Source organism: Spermophilus citellus (assembly GCF_964194105.1).
Source record: "Spermophilus citellus genome assembly, chromosome: 3".
NCBI classification, from domain to species: domain Eukaryota; kingdom Metazoa; phylum Chordata; class Mammalia; order Rodentia; family Sciuridae; genus Spermophilus; species Spermophilus citellus.
This window is the reverse complement of record NC_138184.1, coordinates 174871419-174890789: the sequence shown is the minus strand read 5'-3', so window position 1 is coordinate 174890789 and position 19371 is coordinate 174871419. Positions and strand designations below refer to the sequence as shown.

The 19371-nt window shown below is 43.8% G+C and overlaps 1 protein-coding gene across 5 annotated transcripts in view; it reads left to right on the top strand.

The window, feature by feature from the left end:
- Nucleotides 1-19371, top strand: part of ATXN7L1 (ataxin 7 like 1) — a 241486-nt gene that overhangs the window by 817 nt on the left and 221298 nt on the right. For 4 of the 5 annotated variants that reach the window (XM_081283610.1, XM_081283612.1, XM_081283615.1 and 1 more), the window contains 2 exons: nt 6-213; nt 719-787. In XM_081283610.1, the coding sequence (XP_081139736.1) occupies nt 33-213; nt 719-787 (250 nt within the window). In that variant the 5' untranslated portion in view covers nt 6-32. Of the gene's footprint in view, nt 1-5; nt 214-718; nt 788-19371 lie in introns of those variants that run through there. The other variant, XM_081283611.1, reaches the window with a different exon arrangement.

Sequence of the window (19371 nt, the reverse complement as noted above, 5' to 3'; positions counted from 1 at the left end):
TTCAGAACACTCAATGTCGGAACGTTCCGAAGATGACGTCGGAGCGTTCTCGAATCCCGTGTCTCTCGGCTGCTGCTGCCGAAGGAACAGGGAAAAAGCAACAAGAAGGAAGAGCAATGGCGACACTGGATCGCAAAGTGCCCAGTCCGGAGGCGTTTCTGGGCAAACCCTGGTCCTCCTGGATCGACGCCGCCAAATTACACTGCTCCGACAGTAAGAACCCCACCGCCTCCTCCTCCTTTTATTATCCTGTAACCTTTCCATTCACCTAGAGCCACTGGGAAAAAGTGTGTGTGTGTGAGAGAGAGAGTGGCCCCTGGTGTCCTCCATGCTTCTCCCTCTCTCTCTAAATAAATACACACAGAGACAGATCATCAGTGCACAGAGAGAGGCCCGGCTGCCAGGGCTGTCTGTCTGTCTGTCTGTGCCCCGCTCCCCGTGGCAGCCCGCGGGGTGGGCTTTCGCAGCCCCACGGTGTTATCTGTTTAAAAGGCTACTCTGTTGCTGCTTGCATAGTTTTTTTGGTACCTATCTGGGCCAGGTAGATGGAAACCCAGACTTGGGAGAAAATGTTGCATTGTCAATTTTTGAAAGATTTTCATATACAGTATTTATATCGATCTGTTTGCAAATAAACACTCTCCCTCCCCCCTTGACTTTGGCTTTCCCCCCCCTTTTTTTCCTCATTTTCTTTTTTCCTTTTCTTTTTCATCTGCAGATGTAGATTTAGAAGAGGCTGGAAAAGAGGGTGGAAAAAGCAGGGAGGTTATGAGGCTTAATAAAGAAGGTAAGTGGAGCTACTGGCATTTTAGTGTTAGCATGTGTGGCAGAATCTTCACAGGATTTGGAATATAATGTGAATTGTTCTGCTGGGTACAGAGTGACTAAGGCTTGTCAAAAATTGAGCACGCCCAGGTGACTACTGCTTCATCTTAACTTCTTTCAAAGTATAAATACAACTGGGGGGCACAGGGGGGGGGAGACTGTGGAAGGCAGAAGTTTGCTGCACTTCAGTTGAAGTCCACGTTTGCACCTTCTGATGCATATCTACCATTCTCCTTTGGAGCATCATTGCCAAATGGTGGGGGGTCAAAATCCCTGAAATGAGAAGTGGGGCTTCCTTCACAAGCATTCCAGCCTTCCTTGTGGGTAAAATGCACAACAGTTTTAATGAACCCCACATGGTCAGTCATTCCGGTAACCTCTTCTCCACTGAAAAATCATTGTACACGGTAAACCTTTGCAGCAAGTGACATTTGGCCCACTTTGTGTTCCATCACAGATTGTTACATAGTGACCAGTGTTAGGGGCATCTGTATGGGCAGCACTCCCCACCAAGTTGGTCCCCCATCTGTTTTCACAGCATGGAAATATGGCACCTGAAATGGAACACAATGAGTAGATAGGTCATCTCAGACTGAGACATGTGAGCGAAGTAAAGTGTGCTGGAGCTGGGCATCAAACACACATGGTTGTCATAAATAAATCATATCCTGGTTTGCAAGCCTACCATGTGTAACTCTGGCCTATGGGCTTCAAATGGAACAACTTCAAAGGTAACATTGCTGAAGAAGTGGATGGATTAATGTGAATTGTAATGCGCTAACTAAAGTGTTGTAAACATAATTGACTATAATGGGGGTGGGCGTGCAAAGGGGCAGAAGAGGTTGGTGGGGAAAGGTGTTTTAAAAGTTCAGACATAACTAGGCCATAGGAGCATCTCTCATCCAAAATGAATGGAGAAAAGGCCATTAAACTCCAAAATGGTACCGTTCATGAAAGGGAACATCACCCTAAAAGGCAATTGAAACCTGCTTAGAAAAATGGAACTCATTTTGCAGATTGACACCCAAGACAGTTGGTTTTCTGTTCCCAATCACTTCCTGACCATCCAGTGAGAGGAAATTTTGTGCTTCAGAAAAAATAACATGGAGGTTAAAATGCATGCATATTCAAGGACAGCTCTCTAGCAGTGTTTCTGCTAATTAAGCACTTTGGGAACAAAACATTATTCTAAAGATGTTTGCCTCTAAATATCTTAGTGTGATCTTGACATGTGTGTTTAGGATGCACGAGGGAATGATGTTAAGTGGACATCTTACAAGTGGCAGCTTATTTGTGCTAAATGTCCATGTGTGTTGCCAATGGAAAGAATCCCTAGAGATTGTTTTCTTCACAAACTCTTGAAGTCTTTAAAAGCTTCCAGGACTGAGTTATCAGACCACTGGCAAGGTTTCCACGAAAGATGATGAGGTTGTGAAAACCTTTAAATTAAAGTTGAGTAGAGGTCATGGTATGGCACAGGATTGGCACTTCTCAGGTCTGGGTGATGGATTATGACTATAATGTACAAAATTCATGTTCTTTTCCCTCCTTCCCCCCACTTCTATTTCAAAAGATTCTTGTTCTCAGATTTCTTTGCCTCATGAGAAATGGATTCTTTTAAGGAAAAATGAAAAGCTCTCCTTTCCTCAGAAGTCACAAAGGGTATATCCTGCTTATTGTGTCCTTTGTCCTGTAAAGGTACAAAGACTTAACTCCTAATTATATGCATTTGCATTATGGACACCCACTGTTCGGTGCAACATACAATTGCTGACTTCACCAAAATAGCCATGCACAGGCTTGATCTCTTTGTTCATGGGCAGATTTGGGTGAGTATTTCCTGATGGTCTTTCTGATCTATACACACAGTTTTCTTTGTAGATAAATATATATATATATATATATATATATACTAAATACATATCCCTCCCACTACCACCATTGCCATGAAGAATGTAAGGGTTGATCTGATACTCTATGTCAGGGTGTTTGGAGGCCTGGATCTCCAGTAACCCTGGCTGCATGACTTGCCATGGACCAACTTGTTGCAGTTATCCTATGGCAGTTCTTGGACTGGACACGTGTTTGTGGATGGGTCTCTGCAGGACACAAAATGGCCAGTCTGTGACTCTGTCCATACATAAACACATAGATTGACCATGATGCTATTGGCAGCTAGCAGGTCTTGAGAAGACATTTGGGCTTTAATGGCAATTAATGAATAAAATAAAGTTTAGGAATTACAACTGAGAAACAAAGGGATATGATTTTTAGGATAAAATATATATAACAAAATGTACCATTTCAACTATTTCTGAGTATACAGTTCAGTGTCAGTGAGTACGTGCATAGGATTGTACAATGAGCACCACTATCCATTTTGCAAGTTTTTCACCATCTTAACCAGAAATTCTGTACCCATTAAACAATAATTTCCTATTTCCCCCTTCCCTTTAATCCTGGTATCTGCTTTCTACTTTCTATCTCTATGAAGTTGCCCATTCTAGAGACCTCATGTAAGTGAAAGCATACTGTAATTGCCCTCTTGTGTCTGCTTCTTTCACTTAGCATAGTATTTTCAAGGTTCATCTGTGTTGTAGTAAGTATCAGTACTTCATTCCTTTTTCAGACTGTTTCCATTGTGTATATACTACATTTTTTTTTTAAAATCCACTCGTCTGTTGATAGACATTTGGGTTGTTTCCACCTTTTGGCTATTATGAATAATGTTGCCATGAACAATGGTGTGATGCGATTTTTTTTTTTTTAATATGTAAGCTCAGGAAGGGAAGTTAGGCTGGAAATGTGAAATAAGAATCATTTTGCTTTCTGCCTGTCTGGCCACAGTTTTGGAAGACATAGCAAGCATTTGCAGACTTTTCAAATAACGTGGTTATTGTAATATAGTTCCTTTCCCATCCCATGTCCCTTTAACCTTCCTTTGTTTCAATTCCCCACCTTTATCGGATAGGGAATGTTAACAGAATGCTTTGAAATCTCTATAATAAAGTCTTCACATCAAAGTTATTATTTCATCCAAAGTTAGCTAAAATGATGGTCAAGCGGAATTCTGCACATGTTTGAACCTTGCCAGGTCATCACCTGGGTGCAGAAGTTGTCACTAATTCCATACTTGGATGTGCTTATATAGGGTTCTCTCCAGAGCAGCCTGGGAGGTAAGAGAGAAGGAGAGAGAAAAAGAGAACACTCAGAGTTAGCTTCCTGAGTTCTGATATATGCCCAAGGGGACATTTCCTTCTCTGAGCTTATTCTCTCCTCTGTAAAGTAAGAGGGTGGGACTAAATGTCCTCCACGGTTCCTCTGAGACCTCTGAACCTGAGCTTCTCCATTGAATGTACCTGCCTTTGAGATGCAATTATAGCAGACAAGCTGTTTCTAAGTAAACTTTAAAATAAAGTAGGTAAAATAAGCCCTCCCATTTAAAATACCTGAAACTCCTTCAGAAGTATAAAGAATAATTGGGTATATTTTCTCAGTTTTTTACTTCTTGGTGGCAAAAATTACTGCATCTCATACACAAGCATAGTCTACTGCACATAGTTGTGAATGGTCTGTGGCCTTCAGTGCTCTAAAAAAAGTGAGGGTTTGAGTCCAAAACCCAGTGGAATGTGTCTCCCCTCGTGAGCAGGGCCTTGGCCTCAGGCAGCTTAGATCAATCAAGCCGTCAGCTTTCCTAGGAGCAGGGGTCCCAGAAACCTTATTAGTCTAATATACCACAGGGACGGGACTGTGTTTATGATGGAATATTCCAAGGAAGGCCATTCTTCTATGCTGACCTTTTAAAATAAGTTTCTCTCCTCCACTTGGTGGATTTACCTGAGGACTTTCTCCCCCCCCACCCCCCAAGCTAATTGGGAAAAAAGCCCTTGGTGATTTAGAAAGATGTTCCCAATTTCTAATTGCTTTACCTGAACTTTTTTTTTTTTCTTTTAAGATTGCCAGTTCCTTCTTAAGTTAAGAAATACCAATTTTTTTTCTTTTAAGAATGCCAGTTTGAGGAAAACCCAGGCAGGACAATCAAAAGTTTGAGGGCAGCCTGGGCAACTTAGTGAGATCCTGGCCCCCAAAACAAAAAGGGCTTGGAATATATCTCAGTTGTAGAGTTCACTCCCCAATACTGGGTGCAGGGATGGAGGTGGGGAGGGAGCCAATTCATAAATAAGGAGCAGGCTCTTAAGTGTCTTCAGCTACAAAATGAGATAAAAACAAGGTTGTTTTGAGGATTGAGATGATATGAAAGGGCTTAACACATAGGATGTGCTTAATGAATGTTTGCTTTTATCCTTTTTATTATTATGATTATCACCGTTTATTAATGAAGCTAGTTCTAGAAAATTATTATTCTAATTAACTTAGGTTTTTAACTAATCTATGATGAAGACAAAAGAGACTTCATTTATAGAGCAATATCAACATTTTTAATGGAGTACCACTGATAAGCAGTCATTGAAAAGTTTTATCAAGAGCTAAAAAAAAAAAATAGGCATTTTAAGGTTTATGACTTAAGAGTTTACGTAGTTCCCCCCCCTCCCGCCCCCACCAAGGATGGAGAGGTTTAAATTTTTTTTCTTTTTTTCTTTTTAATGAGTATAAGTTGTTTTATCACTGAGAAAAGTATAACCTCAGTAGATCTTTGTTTGGGTGTTTTGGAAGCCCACGCTTGTGACTCTGGGCATTTGTCTGCATTTTAGTGTTCCCACATGTTTTGGGTTGATGCAATTAAACTAGTGCCATGCTTCCAATTGAAAACTGTGCTGCTGGACCCGTAAGATCTTACTGTGACTATAAGTTTGCTGTTCTCCTGAGAGGCTGGTGGAATTGGGCTGGAGTACAGGAGGGAGCAGGAAACATGGGAACATGTTCTGTTCAGGTTTAGGATCCTGTAGTTATGGCTAGATGGGAGCAAATTGGAGGAAAAGTAGCAGCTGACCTGGTAAGATGGAAGTGTTCCCTGAGCCAGGGAAAGCCAGGGGCGAGCTGTGGAGACTTATGGGAAGCTGCATCCAGCTTCCCTTTATCATTATACAGACAATTCTGTATCTATGTTAACAAGAGATGGGAAGACAGGGACGACACAGATCCACCTCATTTCCACCATTAGTTTCACCTTCATCCTGCATTGAGCCTTCCTTCCTCCCCTTTTGCTTGGGTGTCAACATTTGTCCACTTTAGCATGTCATTATCATCTCTCTTCTCTTGCTCTGGGATTGGGATGGAGGGAAAGGAGAGATGGGGAGAGTTAAAGGTGGTAGGGAGGAAAGATGAAAAGGAGCCCAAAATAAGGGCTTGGCAAATGAATAAGCTTTACGGTCACATCCAACTGGTGGAGTAGAGGGCAAGCAAAGCTGAGAAAGGACAGTCCCACCATCTAGTTTGAAAAAAATACAAAGCTTCTGAAATGAGTCTCTTTATACACACAAGTATTTCCATGTGTCTGTGTTCCCATGTGGAGAAAATGTGGCTCTAGGTCCTTTCAGAACAGGAAGTTAGGGTGGGCACTCTGTGTACACAGCATTGCCTTCAATACAAGTTGGACTGTGCCAGGATCTCAGCATGTGTCATTCATTCTCTGAGAATAAAATTTTACCTCTGCAGATAAAGATTGTTACATACATTCATTAGAGCTGCATTTAAAAAAGTAGTGTTCATATTATAACATTCAAAGGGGTAGAGTTACTGTGGGAAGTAAGTCTCTTTACCCTGACCCCATTAGCTCGTGTATTCTCCCAAAAGTATTGTGTGCATTTGAGTAAATACGTGTATAATTTTGTCTTGTTCCTACATGAATGATGGAAAGCTGTAAGGACTGTCTAGTATCCTGCCATTTCCATTCATCTTAGAGAGCTGTCCAGGTTGGTTCATAAGGAGTTGCCACATTCTCTTTTTGGTGCCTTGCATGTACTAAGCCTCTGGGTGTCTGGCTAAATTTTAAATACACTCTATATTGTCTTCTTGGCTTCTTCCTGTGTGGAGTGAGCTGGCCCAATGGGAGAGAGCTCACTGTGCTAGGCATGGGACACAGCAGTGGAAGGTACATCCTGCCCTCAGGGAGCTTCCCTCCTAACAGCAAAAGCAGAGTTTTAAAAAGTCATGGTGACTGGGATCAGTGCTCTGAAAGGGAAACTTGGGGTGCTGTTGAAGAGCATGGCAAGAGGACCCAGTTTAGGTTAGGGACTCAATAAAGCCCTCCCTGGAGAAATTTTGTTTTATTTAAGTGAAAGGCTGGAAGAGGAATGGAAGGTACCCATGTGTGGGGCGGGGTGGAGTTAGAGGAAACAATGTGTGTGGAGGCTCAAAGTGCAAGAGAATACAGAATGTTCTAGAAACTAAAAAGTCTGTTGTTAGAGTGAAGATAACAGAATAGTGGCACTACTGACATTTCAAATCAGTGACTTCTTTTTGGAGGGGACTATCCTGTGTATTGTAGGGTGTTGAGCCGCATCTTCTACCCACTAGGTTCCAGTAGTGACTCCTTCCTCCCCTCCAAGTTTGGACAACCAAAAACATCTACAGATATTGCCAAATGTCCTCTAGTCTCACCCTGGTAGAGAATCACTGGTGAAGCTGGAAAATAGAGAAAAATAAAGGAATATTCCACTAACGGCATGTCTCGGTTTTACAGCCTAGATAAGTTGTCTATAAGTCAGCCTCAGCAACTGCTCAGCACTGTGGACTGTGCCTGTACTGTAACTGGTGCTGGGCTACACTTGGGAGGTTCCAAAGGGCCTCCAGGAACTCTCCTCCAAAGGTTTACAAGACCACTGCTCCAAAGCTTTGGTGCCCTCTGTAGTCAGTGGCGACCGTGGGGAGATGCAAGTTCTCATTCTGGGTGGCCCAACCCTCTCTCACTGTGGGGAGAGGAGACCCCAGAGCGCCAATTCTGATAATGATGGCATTTATTATCTGCCGGTGCCTGATGTCAGAAGCACCATGGTGAAGAATTAAAGATTTCAGTTTATATTGAAAGTCAGGCTGGAAGAACCACTGGCATCCTCTGCAGTTTGATTACCCATGGGATATGTCTGAAATGGGGATGCACATGGCTGAGAGCAAGCAGCTGGCTTCAAGACTTCCATGTTAAGGACTGGAAAATAGGAAGGACAGGGAAGAAGGTCCGCTTCAGAGGGCCTCTGGTTTGTGCCACATGGTGTACGGTATTATTTAGGACTGGGGGGCCTCGCTGACTCTTCAGCCGTGGCTCTCAGGAGCCTGTTGTTTCTGCTACAGAACTGATTTAGAGAAGAGAAGCAGATTCATTTCTGCGTGCTTTTCTGTGTAGCTTGCATTTATGTCCTCTGAGTAACCTTTCACTTTATGACGTTTTGTTTCATTTGTGGTGTCCTGAAGTGGACACAAAATGGTACTAGCCAACACAGGGAGACCCCATCCTAGTCAAATACCTCCTATCCAAGGACTCCACCCCCTGAAGAGGCTCAGCGTTCACATCTGGGAACAATGATCATTCAGTAATGACAGTAATCAAACATAGATTGGATTGGGAGAGTGTTAGCCAGTGGGTTGGATTTTTTTTTTTCAAATACTGTAGAAACAGAATGGCAAGAACCGACTTCTGTGCCTGTCTTCTAAAACTCGGCACAGTGTTCTGCCCATGTCGGGCTTCCAGCTAGTGCTGTTTGGCTGGCTTTCTCTTTCTGTCTTCTGTGGCAAGACTGGCCACTTCTGCCAAAGGGACCTGCATTTGGACCCTAAGGCATTTGAGCTCATGATGAGAGTTCTGGAAGATACTTCCTTCGAGCCGTCTGAGGCTAAGGCCTGGGATCCTACACATTCAGAGGTCAGACCTGGCTCACCCAGTGGCCCATAGGTAAAGCTGGAATCCCACTGGGGACAAAGCATTTGTTTTTATGGAGATACTTTATCCTTGTGGTTTCATAACACAATTCTACTTGTTGATTTTAAGGGACAGGTTGCTTAAGGAGAAAAAGGAAACCAAATAAAACAGTTCATCCAGTCTCCTCAGGACAGGATGAAGTGGCATCAGGTCACTGTAATGGGGAAGATAAAAATGAGTCAATGGTGGGCTCTTTGAACAACAGAAGCAGTTATCAGTCTCCCCGCTTCTGTGAAGCCAGTTGTGAATCTGTGAACATTAAGTGCAAGGACACCCTCAGCCAGGAGCAGTGTGACCTGCTGCAATACACCAACACACCCCCACACCTGAGCTGGGGTGGGGAGACAGGACATCCAGTGTGGTGGCTCTGACCAGGTCAGTCCAGCATTGCAGGGTATGCTCATCAGTTGAGACCCTGTTCCCAGTTTGGTCATGTCAGATCAGGGTGATATCCAGCTCTTTTTTTTTTTTAAAGTGTGCTGGCTGCAAAAGGACAGATACTGCCTGAGTCCACGTAAATGAGGTTCCTAGAAGAGTCACATTCAAAGAGAGTAGAATGGTAGATGCCAGGGCTGGAATGGGGAGGGAGATGGGGAATTAATATTTAGTGGACACACTTTCAGTTAAAGAAGCTGAAAAAGTTGTGGAGATGGATGTTAGTGACAGCTGGACAGCATTGTGAATGTATGTAATGCCACAGAACTGTGCACTTAAAAAGGGCGAAGATGGTAAATGTTATGTGTATTTTACTACACACACACACAAAGTTCATCGGCATTGCAGAATGGAGAGATTCATGAAGCAATATTTAAATCTTGACTCTGCCACTTCCTGGCTGTGTCTTAAATTCAGCCTTAATTTCCTTATTTTCAGAATAGGGATGACAGTCTCTCTCCGAGTTGTAAAAATAAATGAGTTACTTCTGGCATACAGTAGGCACTCAATGATATAAGCTTTTGTTATGATAATTGTTATTTTTTATGAGGCACTTGGATCTTCTTTGCTATACCAGAGCTGTCACTTTCCGAGGGACAGACTGTGTCCCAGCTGCTCCAGGAGTGTGCCCAGGGTCACTTATCTTTTACGTCCATGGTTCTATAAGGATCCCAGGAACAAAAGCAAAAGGAGTTGAACCTGGGTCCCTGTATTTTTTTTTCCAAGAGTGAAACTGTCTTACAAAGTGTTTATTCTGGGACCCCAGGGTATTCCCTAGGCACTTGGAATCCCAGCCCCTAGGTTGCGGTCATGCTGACCCAGAACTACTGACAGAGTGAAGCACAGGAACCAGGGACTCACATTTCAAACTGGCTGCTCCGGGGACTGTGGTAACTGAATGTTGAAATTTGCTCGCTGATTGGAGAAGTGGCTGTCAACCCTGCCCACCCTGAATCCCTGGGGAAGCTTTTGGATACAAAGATGCCAGGCTTGCTTGCAGAGATTCTGCTTGCATAGGTCCAGGTCGAGGGGTTCTCAGGGAACAGTGTGTGTGTGTGTGTGTGTGTGTGTGTGTGTGTGTGTGTGTGTTTTAAATAACAATCCTAGCTGCCATTCATTGGGCATTGGCTAGTACCAGGCACAGGCTAAATGTGTTTTTTCTCATTCAGCCCTTATGAGCACCCTGTGACACAAATCCCACTTTAGAGATTAGGAAGCTGAAGCTCAGAGAGGTGAAGTGATTAACTTAAGGTGATATAACTGGAAAGTAGCAGAGCCAGAATTTGAACCCAGAGGCAGGGTCATTCCAGAGGCTGCACTCCAATCACAGTATCATATAATGTCTGTCATCCTGGGAAGTGAGATTCAGACTAAGATGAAGCAAACAGGCACCTAAAACACATGCTTAAGGAGGCACTCACATGCAACCTTAAATGTTGCACCTGAGCACCTGGCTTGCCTCATCCAGCCCAGCCCTGCTTAGGAGAGCATGTCCTGTAAGCAGAATAGTGCAGATGGAGCAGCTGTCTTTCCCGTGTGAGCCCGTGACCAGCTGAGGGGGCCCTGGGTGGCCCTGTCAATGAAAGGCTTTCTTATCCCAGGGTCCCAGCTTTGGGGCCTCTGTGGCCAGAGTGCTGGCCTCAGGGAAATCACAGGAGCTGATGCAAACTGTTCCTTTTTGGAAGAAGGTGTTAGCAAAGATGGTTGCCAGGCAACTCCAGGGACATCTATCTACAGTGGTGATTTCTCTCTTTTTTCCCCCTTTTGAACATCTTCTAGGCTGCTGTTCAGTTTGCCTCTTGGTGTTAGGATTGTTAGTATTTTCATGAAGGGTGCACTCTCCTTTGGATGATGGAGTGGAGATAGCTTTTCAATACCCACCACGTTCAAGGTGTCCTTTTGATGGTGATATGCCTGTTAAGTGGGTGTGAAAGTCCTTTGCCTTCTTCAGCCACAGCATGCCCTAGTTGTCACTGGCTCTGAGGGGTAGTGATAAAGAAAATTCTTTAGAGTGGCTGAGAAACACACAGAATGTGTCTCCCACACGAGGATGGGGAGATGTGGCAGTGATCAGCTCTGTGACTCTGGGTTTCACCTGCTCTTCATTAACCAGGCCACTTGAGCATTTTATATGTGATGGCCTTGCTGGTCCCAAAAAAGCTGGTGTTTCCTCCCTGCTCCCCCTCATGTTCGGAGACTAGGGGACTCTTTGACATGTGTTCCCTCTTCATTCTTCCTCTCTCCTACTTAGTCACTTCCTCTGTGTGGGGTTTCAGGTGACGCCTGCTGGCTGCTGATTTGATTCTTCCTGCCCCAGACTAGCAGGAAGAAAATGAGACATTGGGAAAGTGGCGCTGGTCACTTTTGGGTAAAGTTGGTTCCAGATGGCCGACTCACAAACAAGAACCCTATTAGCTGTGTTCCCAGACTCAGGCCCTGTCCTTATGAGTTTCCCTTCCCCCTCCCCCATGCCCCCCCCCTCCATCTTTTGTAGACGCAGGGAGGGACCCACAGAGAACTCGAATGCAACTGAGTGCTGCCACTTTCCATGGATGAGACAAAAGACTTAAAGGCAAAGACGAGCCCAACATAAAATAATCAGGCTTAAGCAGATGGAGGGCTCTCCGCTTTCCAAATGGGGCTACTGGATATCTCTTTAAACAGAAGACAGCCTTAGATCTTTATGAACACTGTGTTTCCTTTAGGAAAGTTTTAGTAGCATCTACTTCTCTGCCTGTTCAGCCAGCTTCTCGTGTCCTCCCTCTCCCCTTGTCTGAGGACACCTGCTGCTTACTCACACCTAGCCATTCCCTCTGTGGCGATTCCCAGTCCTGACCTCTCCTTACAGAGAGCTCTCTGCCCTCTCTGAAGGTTGTACTGGAGACATCCTCATGGGTGTCTGTATGCACCCCATACTCCCTAGCCCAAGTGCCAGGGCAAAGCCTGTGTGTTTTTCCTTCTCCACTCTCTTGAGAAAGCCCTCCACCATCTTAAGGCAGTTTCTTGTAGTTCTCCCACTCCCTTCCACTTCCCGGCATCGCCTGCCACCGCCTCCTGGCCTAGCTGGGCTTGTGTGCAAGCCATTTCATTGGTCTCCCTGTCTCTGCCTTCCTTGCACATCATTTCAAAATTAATCTTCCAGAAAGTCACATTTATTAGCTTGTTCTGTAAATGAACATCCTCCTTCACTTCCTGGTCAACCATAGTTAGTGCAGCCCTTCAGGTCTCAGCACCTCATCCCTTCACATCCTGGCAGGTGGACTGTCCCCCACAGATGGCCTGGTCGTGTTCCTTCCCTCTCTCCCTCTGCCCTCTGCCTCCAGGGCCTTCTCCCTTCACCCTACGTCCCTTGTTCTGCAGGGCCCAGCCCATACTCCAGGGATTCCTTCCCACCTCTCAGGCCGCACAACCTGAGGATCTGCTCTTGGACCTTGTGCTGCAGTCTGTCCCCACTGTGCCTTTTGCATTCTAAATCTTACAGTTCCTTGAGCCGCCACAGTCCACCTGTGTCTTGTCTTCATAACTGCGTTTGAGTCTTCAGGGAGGAGGGACCTTATCTTCCCTTTGTGTTTCCTGAGTTATCTTTGAACCAGCAGAGTGCTACAGTTTGACTAAGTATCAAATTTATTTTTCAGGCATGTTTCTTGATATTGCTTGTGCTTTCACACTTTTTTATTTATTTATTTATTTATTTATTGTTGGTCGTTCAAAACATTACATAGTTCTTAATATATCATATTTCACAGTTTGATTCAAGTGGGTTATGAACTCCCATTTTTACCCCGTATTTTTCTTTTTTTAAAAAAAGAAAAATAAAACTGGCTAAAATAGCATAACATTTACCATCTTAACCATTTTTAAGTGTATAGTTCATTTGCGTAACCAAGCTCCAGAACTCTTTCATCTTGCAAACTGAAACTGTACCCACTGGAAAAAAAGACTCCCTTTTGTATTTTCATCTTAAAAACAGTCTGAAGATGGCCTACAAGTTTCTTTGATTCACCACCTGCTATTTTAAGGGTGTTGAAATTCTAACCGCTGAGAGGACCTGAAGTTCTATTCAGGTGGATAGTTGGAGCCACACTGCAAAAGAGCCCAGCTCAGCTTAGGTATGAACCCAGCATCCTCCATGGGTTCCTAGGTCTGCAGAAAATTCAGCAGATAAGAACAATCATGGGGACCCAGAGTCACAGACACCTTTGAGCATACTGAAGTCCCCTGTTTAATTTTAAGTGGCAGTCCTCACCTGCACCCTTGTGTGTTTGGAGCCCTTCCAACTCAATGTTAATGTTAACATTTTTCACACACATAAAAAGTTGAAATAATAATATCGTGGTCACATCTACTTGTATATAGCCATATATTTCTTAAATATATATATATATATATATATTTGAAAATAAGTTGTTGACACTTTATCTCTAAATATTTAGCATTTTGCCACATCATGACTGTTTCCTTGAGCTAGTCACTTAAGTTTTCAGAGCTTCATCTTATATAAATATACCTATGTATGTTTGCTGAACTATTTGATACGTTGCAGACAGCTTGACACTTGACCCCTAAATATTACCGTCTGCAACTTCTTACAATTAAAAACATTTTTTCTAATTGTAACCATAATACGAGGGTCACGCTTAGAAAATTAACAGCAATTCCCTAATAGTATCAAATATCAAATCCACTTTCAATATCAGTTTCCCTATTGCCTCCTCCCTCCCCCAAAATTTTATAGGTGCTTTCTTCAAACTAGGATTTTGTCAGGATTCACGCATTGCATTTATTTGTTATGCCTCTCTAGTCACTTATAATCTAGAATAGTACCTCCACCCCATATGTGATATATGAATATATGTATAGATTTCTCGATATACATATATACAACATGGCCGGTTAGAATGTTTCACATTCTGTTCTGCCAGATCACTTCCTTGTGGTGTTGTTTACCTTGTTTTGTCTGTTCCCTGTTTCCCCCTCACACAGGAAGTTACAGCTAAAATCTCAATTAGATTCGGGCCCAGCATTTTGGCAAGAGTACATACCAGGTGATTTTGAGTACTTCATTACACATCTCATCAGGAGCACTTGATGTCAGGGTGTCCTGTTGTTAGTTATCGATCACCACTTGAAAGTGGTGGTCACCTCTCTCCATTACAAAGATGTGTTTTCCTTCTGCAATTAGCATGTCATTCTGTGGGTGATGCTTTGGCACTAAACGAATATCCTATTCCCCAGTGGGAAGTTAGGGAATCCTCTGGGCACCCATTGATGACTCTTGTCTGAATCAGTTATTTCTTTAGGGATGGTCACTTTCAAATTTTGTTCTTCCAAACTACTCTTATTGGGCAACATTCTTCTACAAAGACCCCTTTCTCACCATCAGGGGGTATGAACTACTGTTTTCAATTCCTTCTAAAAGGCAGAGTAAAGCTTTTGCCTTTAATTACCAACTTTCAGAGGAAGGAGCTGAACACCATGATTCTGAAGCTAAGGAGGGGCAAAACACACAGAGGAACCTTACCCCCCACACTCAATGGACCCTCATTTTAATTTGAGGAAGGAAAAAGATAATTACACTTAAAATAATCCGGCTCCTACTTTCCAGCTAGAGCCTACTATTTAGCCTGGGTCAGAGGAACCACTGAAGTGAAATTGCAGACCAAGATGAGCACTGCCCTGTGTGTTATGAAGCTAGGGTGGTGCTCCCTCACCGCTGGCTCAGTACAAAGTGACTGATCGCTCTGGATGTGGAAGGCACGCGGCTGGGCGCTGTGTGGGGTGTGAGTGGGACGGCTGTGGCCGCTGCCCTCCTGGAACTCGCCACACAGCTTGCTGGGAGTTCTGGTGCTACAAAGAGAATGAAGTGGAGCTTGAATGTCCTGGTGACCAGAGGAAGAAGGGATTTCAGTCTGTGGTCAGCGAGACCTTTGACCTGAGGGCAGGGACGGTTTGGTTTGGGTTCTACCTGGAGCACTGGGAAAGGTATGTAGTGGAAGACAAGTTGTTGTTTGAAGAGTGAAGGAATGATTGGTCCACACAGGGGTAGCAAAGATGGCTGGGAATGGACATCAGGGATTCTGTAGGGAAGAGCATAAGCCAAGTCCAGGAGGGCTGGGAGTTCCCCAGGAGGTTGCTTATGGAAACAGGAATTCTGTGAGATTCCGTTAATGCCAAGGAGTTGCAGTTCCTGATTATTCCACTTGTACACTCACTTGACACCTAGCCCACTGCACTTCTTGATGAAGTAGGGTTTTCAGGAAACAGGCTCCCTTTCTTTTTACAGTCATATTTGTATATGCTTTGATTTTTTTCGGCTCAGGGTTCTGGGGAAGAATTATTCTCCTTTTCTCTCAAACACACACATTTAACATCTAGCTACCCAATTGATTTGTAAGTATTTTTTCCTTTATAATCATGTTGTGCTAGTAAATATTTAACAGTATGCTCTCCAAAAAAATGTTTTGCTCATATATATGCTTATTATAAATTTAAAAATGCTGCTTTGCATACAATTTACAAATAGCGAAATATTTAAAGCTATCATAAATTCCACATAACCAATAGCTTCTCACCAAATGCTTTTGTTGAGTTTTGTTTAAATTATTGTGTCCTGTGGCCAACCTAAGATTTTAGTTGAAGAATAAGGTAGATTCCTCATGAGCTTTGGCTGCTGTGGTTAGTAGGATGCAAGTGAAAGATCAGAGGTGAAGGGTAGAACTCCACTTGATTGTCGGTGACTTGAGTGACTTCTTTGTTCATTTTGTTCACTTTCAAGTAGACTGAAGAACATATCTTCATTTAAAAAAAAACTATTCACAATATAGCTGTGGACATGATGTACTTTTAAGTTTAATTTGCATGATTAAAATTTCCTCCCTCACCTTTTCAAATCTGGAAAAAATAATCAGAACCTTGATTTGTAGCATTTGGTGGTTTTCATGGTATGAAGTCACCATTGCATTTTCTTTTTTGGGGAGAGGGGTACTGTGAACTCCAGGGTACTCAACCACTGAGCCACATCCCCAGCCTTATTTTGTATTTTATTTGGAGTCAAAATCTCACTGAGTTTCTGAGTGCCTCACTTTTGCTGAGGCTGGCTTTGAACGCACAATCCTCCTGCCTCAGCCTCCCCAGCCACTGGGATTATAGGCGTGGGCTACCACTCCCAGACTAAGGTCACTATTGCATTTTAAGCTCCATGTGAACTCAGAGTTGGGTAGAGACATTCATTAGCACATCATTATTCAGATTCTACCATACAGGTACAGTTAATATAAATAACTTCAAGAGCAAGAGTCAGCAACCCATGGCCCACTGGCAAAATCTAGCCTGCAGCCTATTTTTATAAAGTTGCATTGGAATACATGACTCATTTACATATTGGCCAGGGTTGCTTTTTCACTGCAGTGACAGTATGGACTCCAAAGCCTAAAATATTTACTGCCTGCTTCTTTCTAGAAAAAATTACCAATCCCTGCTCAAAGCATAGATAACAGTAAACTGTTGCAAGAGAAATATGAAGTAATGTGTTTTGAGTATTTATTTTTAATATGTTTAATTATAGGCTTATATGACTCTTTAAAAAGTATTTTTGTAGTTGTAGATGGACATAATACCTTTATTTATTTATTTATTTTCATGTGATGCTGAAGATCGAACCCAGTGCCTCATGCGTGCTAGGCAAGCTCTCTACAACTGAGCCACAACCCCAGCCCACTTTTAATAATTTTAATAATTTACTCACCAAATTCCTGAAAATGTCAACAATCGGCTCTTGTGAGCCTGTAGGCTGGCCTCGGCTTACCATTAGGGCCTCAGCGGTTAGTGCCAAAAAAATGAAGCTGTCACTATTAGGGAGAAGCAGCTGACAACTATCAGATTGAAGGGGGAGCCACAATAAGAAAAAGATTTGAACTACTTGAAATTGTGGTCTAATTGCCCATAGAAATCAGAAGACAGCAATTGTGAGGTTAGTTTTGATATGATGGTATTTTTTTCCTCTCTTGGGGTCTGGGGTTTATTTTGGCTTTTCAAATGAGTTTTCTTCAGAGCTAATTTAAAAATTCAATACAGCTTGCTTTTCTTACCAAATTTCGTGAGCATCCGTCTCAAGCCCATTGAGCCCCCTGACAGATGCCCAGCCGCTTCCAGAACTCCCACAGATGTTCTGTGTCCTAAGAAAGGCCGGGTTCCTGTTGCTGCCCTGAGCTGGAGGAGAGGTGGTCCCACCAGTTGCATTTTGCTGGGGTTTTCCTTGCCGCCATTTCCTGCCGGTTGCCTTTGAATGGATTACAGATGGTCAGAAAAAGACTTCTTGGCACAGGGAGAGGACCAGTTTCCAGCGCTTTGTGGGAAAGGATTTATAACAGGATGGCAGTTTATGCCTACCAAGAATGGGCCCGGCTGCTGCAGCCTCATAGGAGAATCTGGCAGCGTGTGGAGATGGGGGCTGTGGGTGGAGGGAACTGGCAGGAAGAAGGCAATGTTTATATTTGTGGGGCACCTTTAGTCCAGTGGACTTCCAAATTGCCATGTGTTCAAAGGTGTTAGGCCCTATGGAGATGCTGGCATCGGGGGAATTAAGTCCCAAGACAATATTCTTGGTGTATCAAGCTCTTGGGGGAAGCAGAGTAAATCCTTACGTCCTCATGTCTTTACATGGACAGAAAGGTGCTTCTTTTTAAGCCATAATGTAAAGCATACTTAGCTTTTTTGGGGGGACCAGGGGTTGAACCCAGAGCGCTTAACCACTGAGCCCCATCCCCAGCCCTTTGTTTATATTTTATTTAGAGACAGGGTCTCGCTGAGTTGCTAAGTACCTTGCTCAGTTGCTGAGGCTGGCTTTGAACTTGCGATGCTCCTGCCTCAGCCTCCCAAGCCACTGGGATTACAGGCACCCTCCACCACACCCGACCACACTTAGCTCTTAAACTTTCAAGTACATATAACATTAAACTTAGCATTTAACCATTTTAATGTTTACAATACAGTGGCAGTGGCACTAAATACATTCTCCATGAGCTGCAGCTGTCACCTCTGTCCATCTCCAGAACTTCTGCCAATTCCCAACTGGAAGCTCAGCATCCATTAACAATAGTTATCCATCTCTCCCCACCCACCCCGCCCAGCCTGGAAACCTCAATTCTGCTTTCTGTCTCTGTGAATCGGCCTATTCTAGGCACCTCACATAGAAGAAATCATATAGTAGTTCTCCTTTTGTGTCTGACTTATTTCACTTGGCATGATGTTTTCAAAGTTCTTCTATGCTGTAGCATGTGTCACAATTGTCTTCCTTTTTAAGGTTGAATACGATTCTATTACATGAATATATGATAATACTACTGTACGTATACTACCCTCTGTCGATTCACTTCTCTGTCAATGGATTTTTTTTGTTGTTGTTGCTACTATGAATAATGCTGCTGTGAGCACAGGTATGGCCCATGTTCAGGGACTCAGATGGAGGTGAGAAGAGAATTGGTTTGTCTGGGATGACTCCTCTGGAAACACAGCTCAGGTACATGCCTCCCTCTGTCAAAGCTGTATGAAGGGCCATGAAGCCGTGTGCCCAGCCAAATCAAGTCAACCTGTCACTTGCCTTGTGGGCTGCATCAGACCAGAGTGGATGCCTTTTCTAACTTGCACAAAGGTGCTTTATTATCCAGAGGAGCCCCGGCAGAGCTGCGAATCCAAGAGGCCAGGATTGCACGTGGTCAGTGGTGCTTTTGCTTTCTGGGGAAAAGGAGGGTTAGGAAGGCTGAACTAACTGGGTAAGGATTCCTGGGATTGGGTCTCCCTGCACCAGAAAGCAGGACAGCCATGGCCTGTGATCCTCCTCTGTGAGGTGAGGGGTAGGATGCTGAGGTCCTTGCCGCAGGTTGGCCGCCTGTCAGAAGGATGTTACCAAGAGCCAGCAAAGTTCCTGGGGGGAGAGGAGTACGGCAGGGGCAGACCCCTGGAGATGGGGTGTGGGTGGCAGGGTTTCAAGGCCCAGAAGAGGAAAGTGGTAGAACTTCCCAAGACCAAGGGAGGCTGATAAAAAAATCCTTAGAAGGGAGAATCAGAGAAACAACTCACAGAAAGTGTGATGATAGAGGGACCGGCAGTGTCCTTTCTGACCAAGGATGGTGAAGGAAAGAACAGGAAGAAGAGACGGTGCCATGTTTTCCTTAATAAGATTATTCAGCCCTTACTGAGTGCAGAGCCCCTATTAGGAATGGGAGGGACGCAGCCTGGAG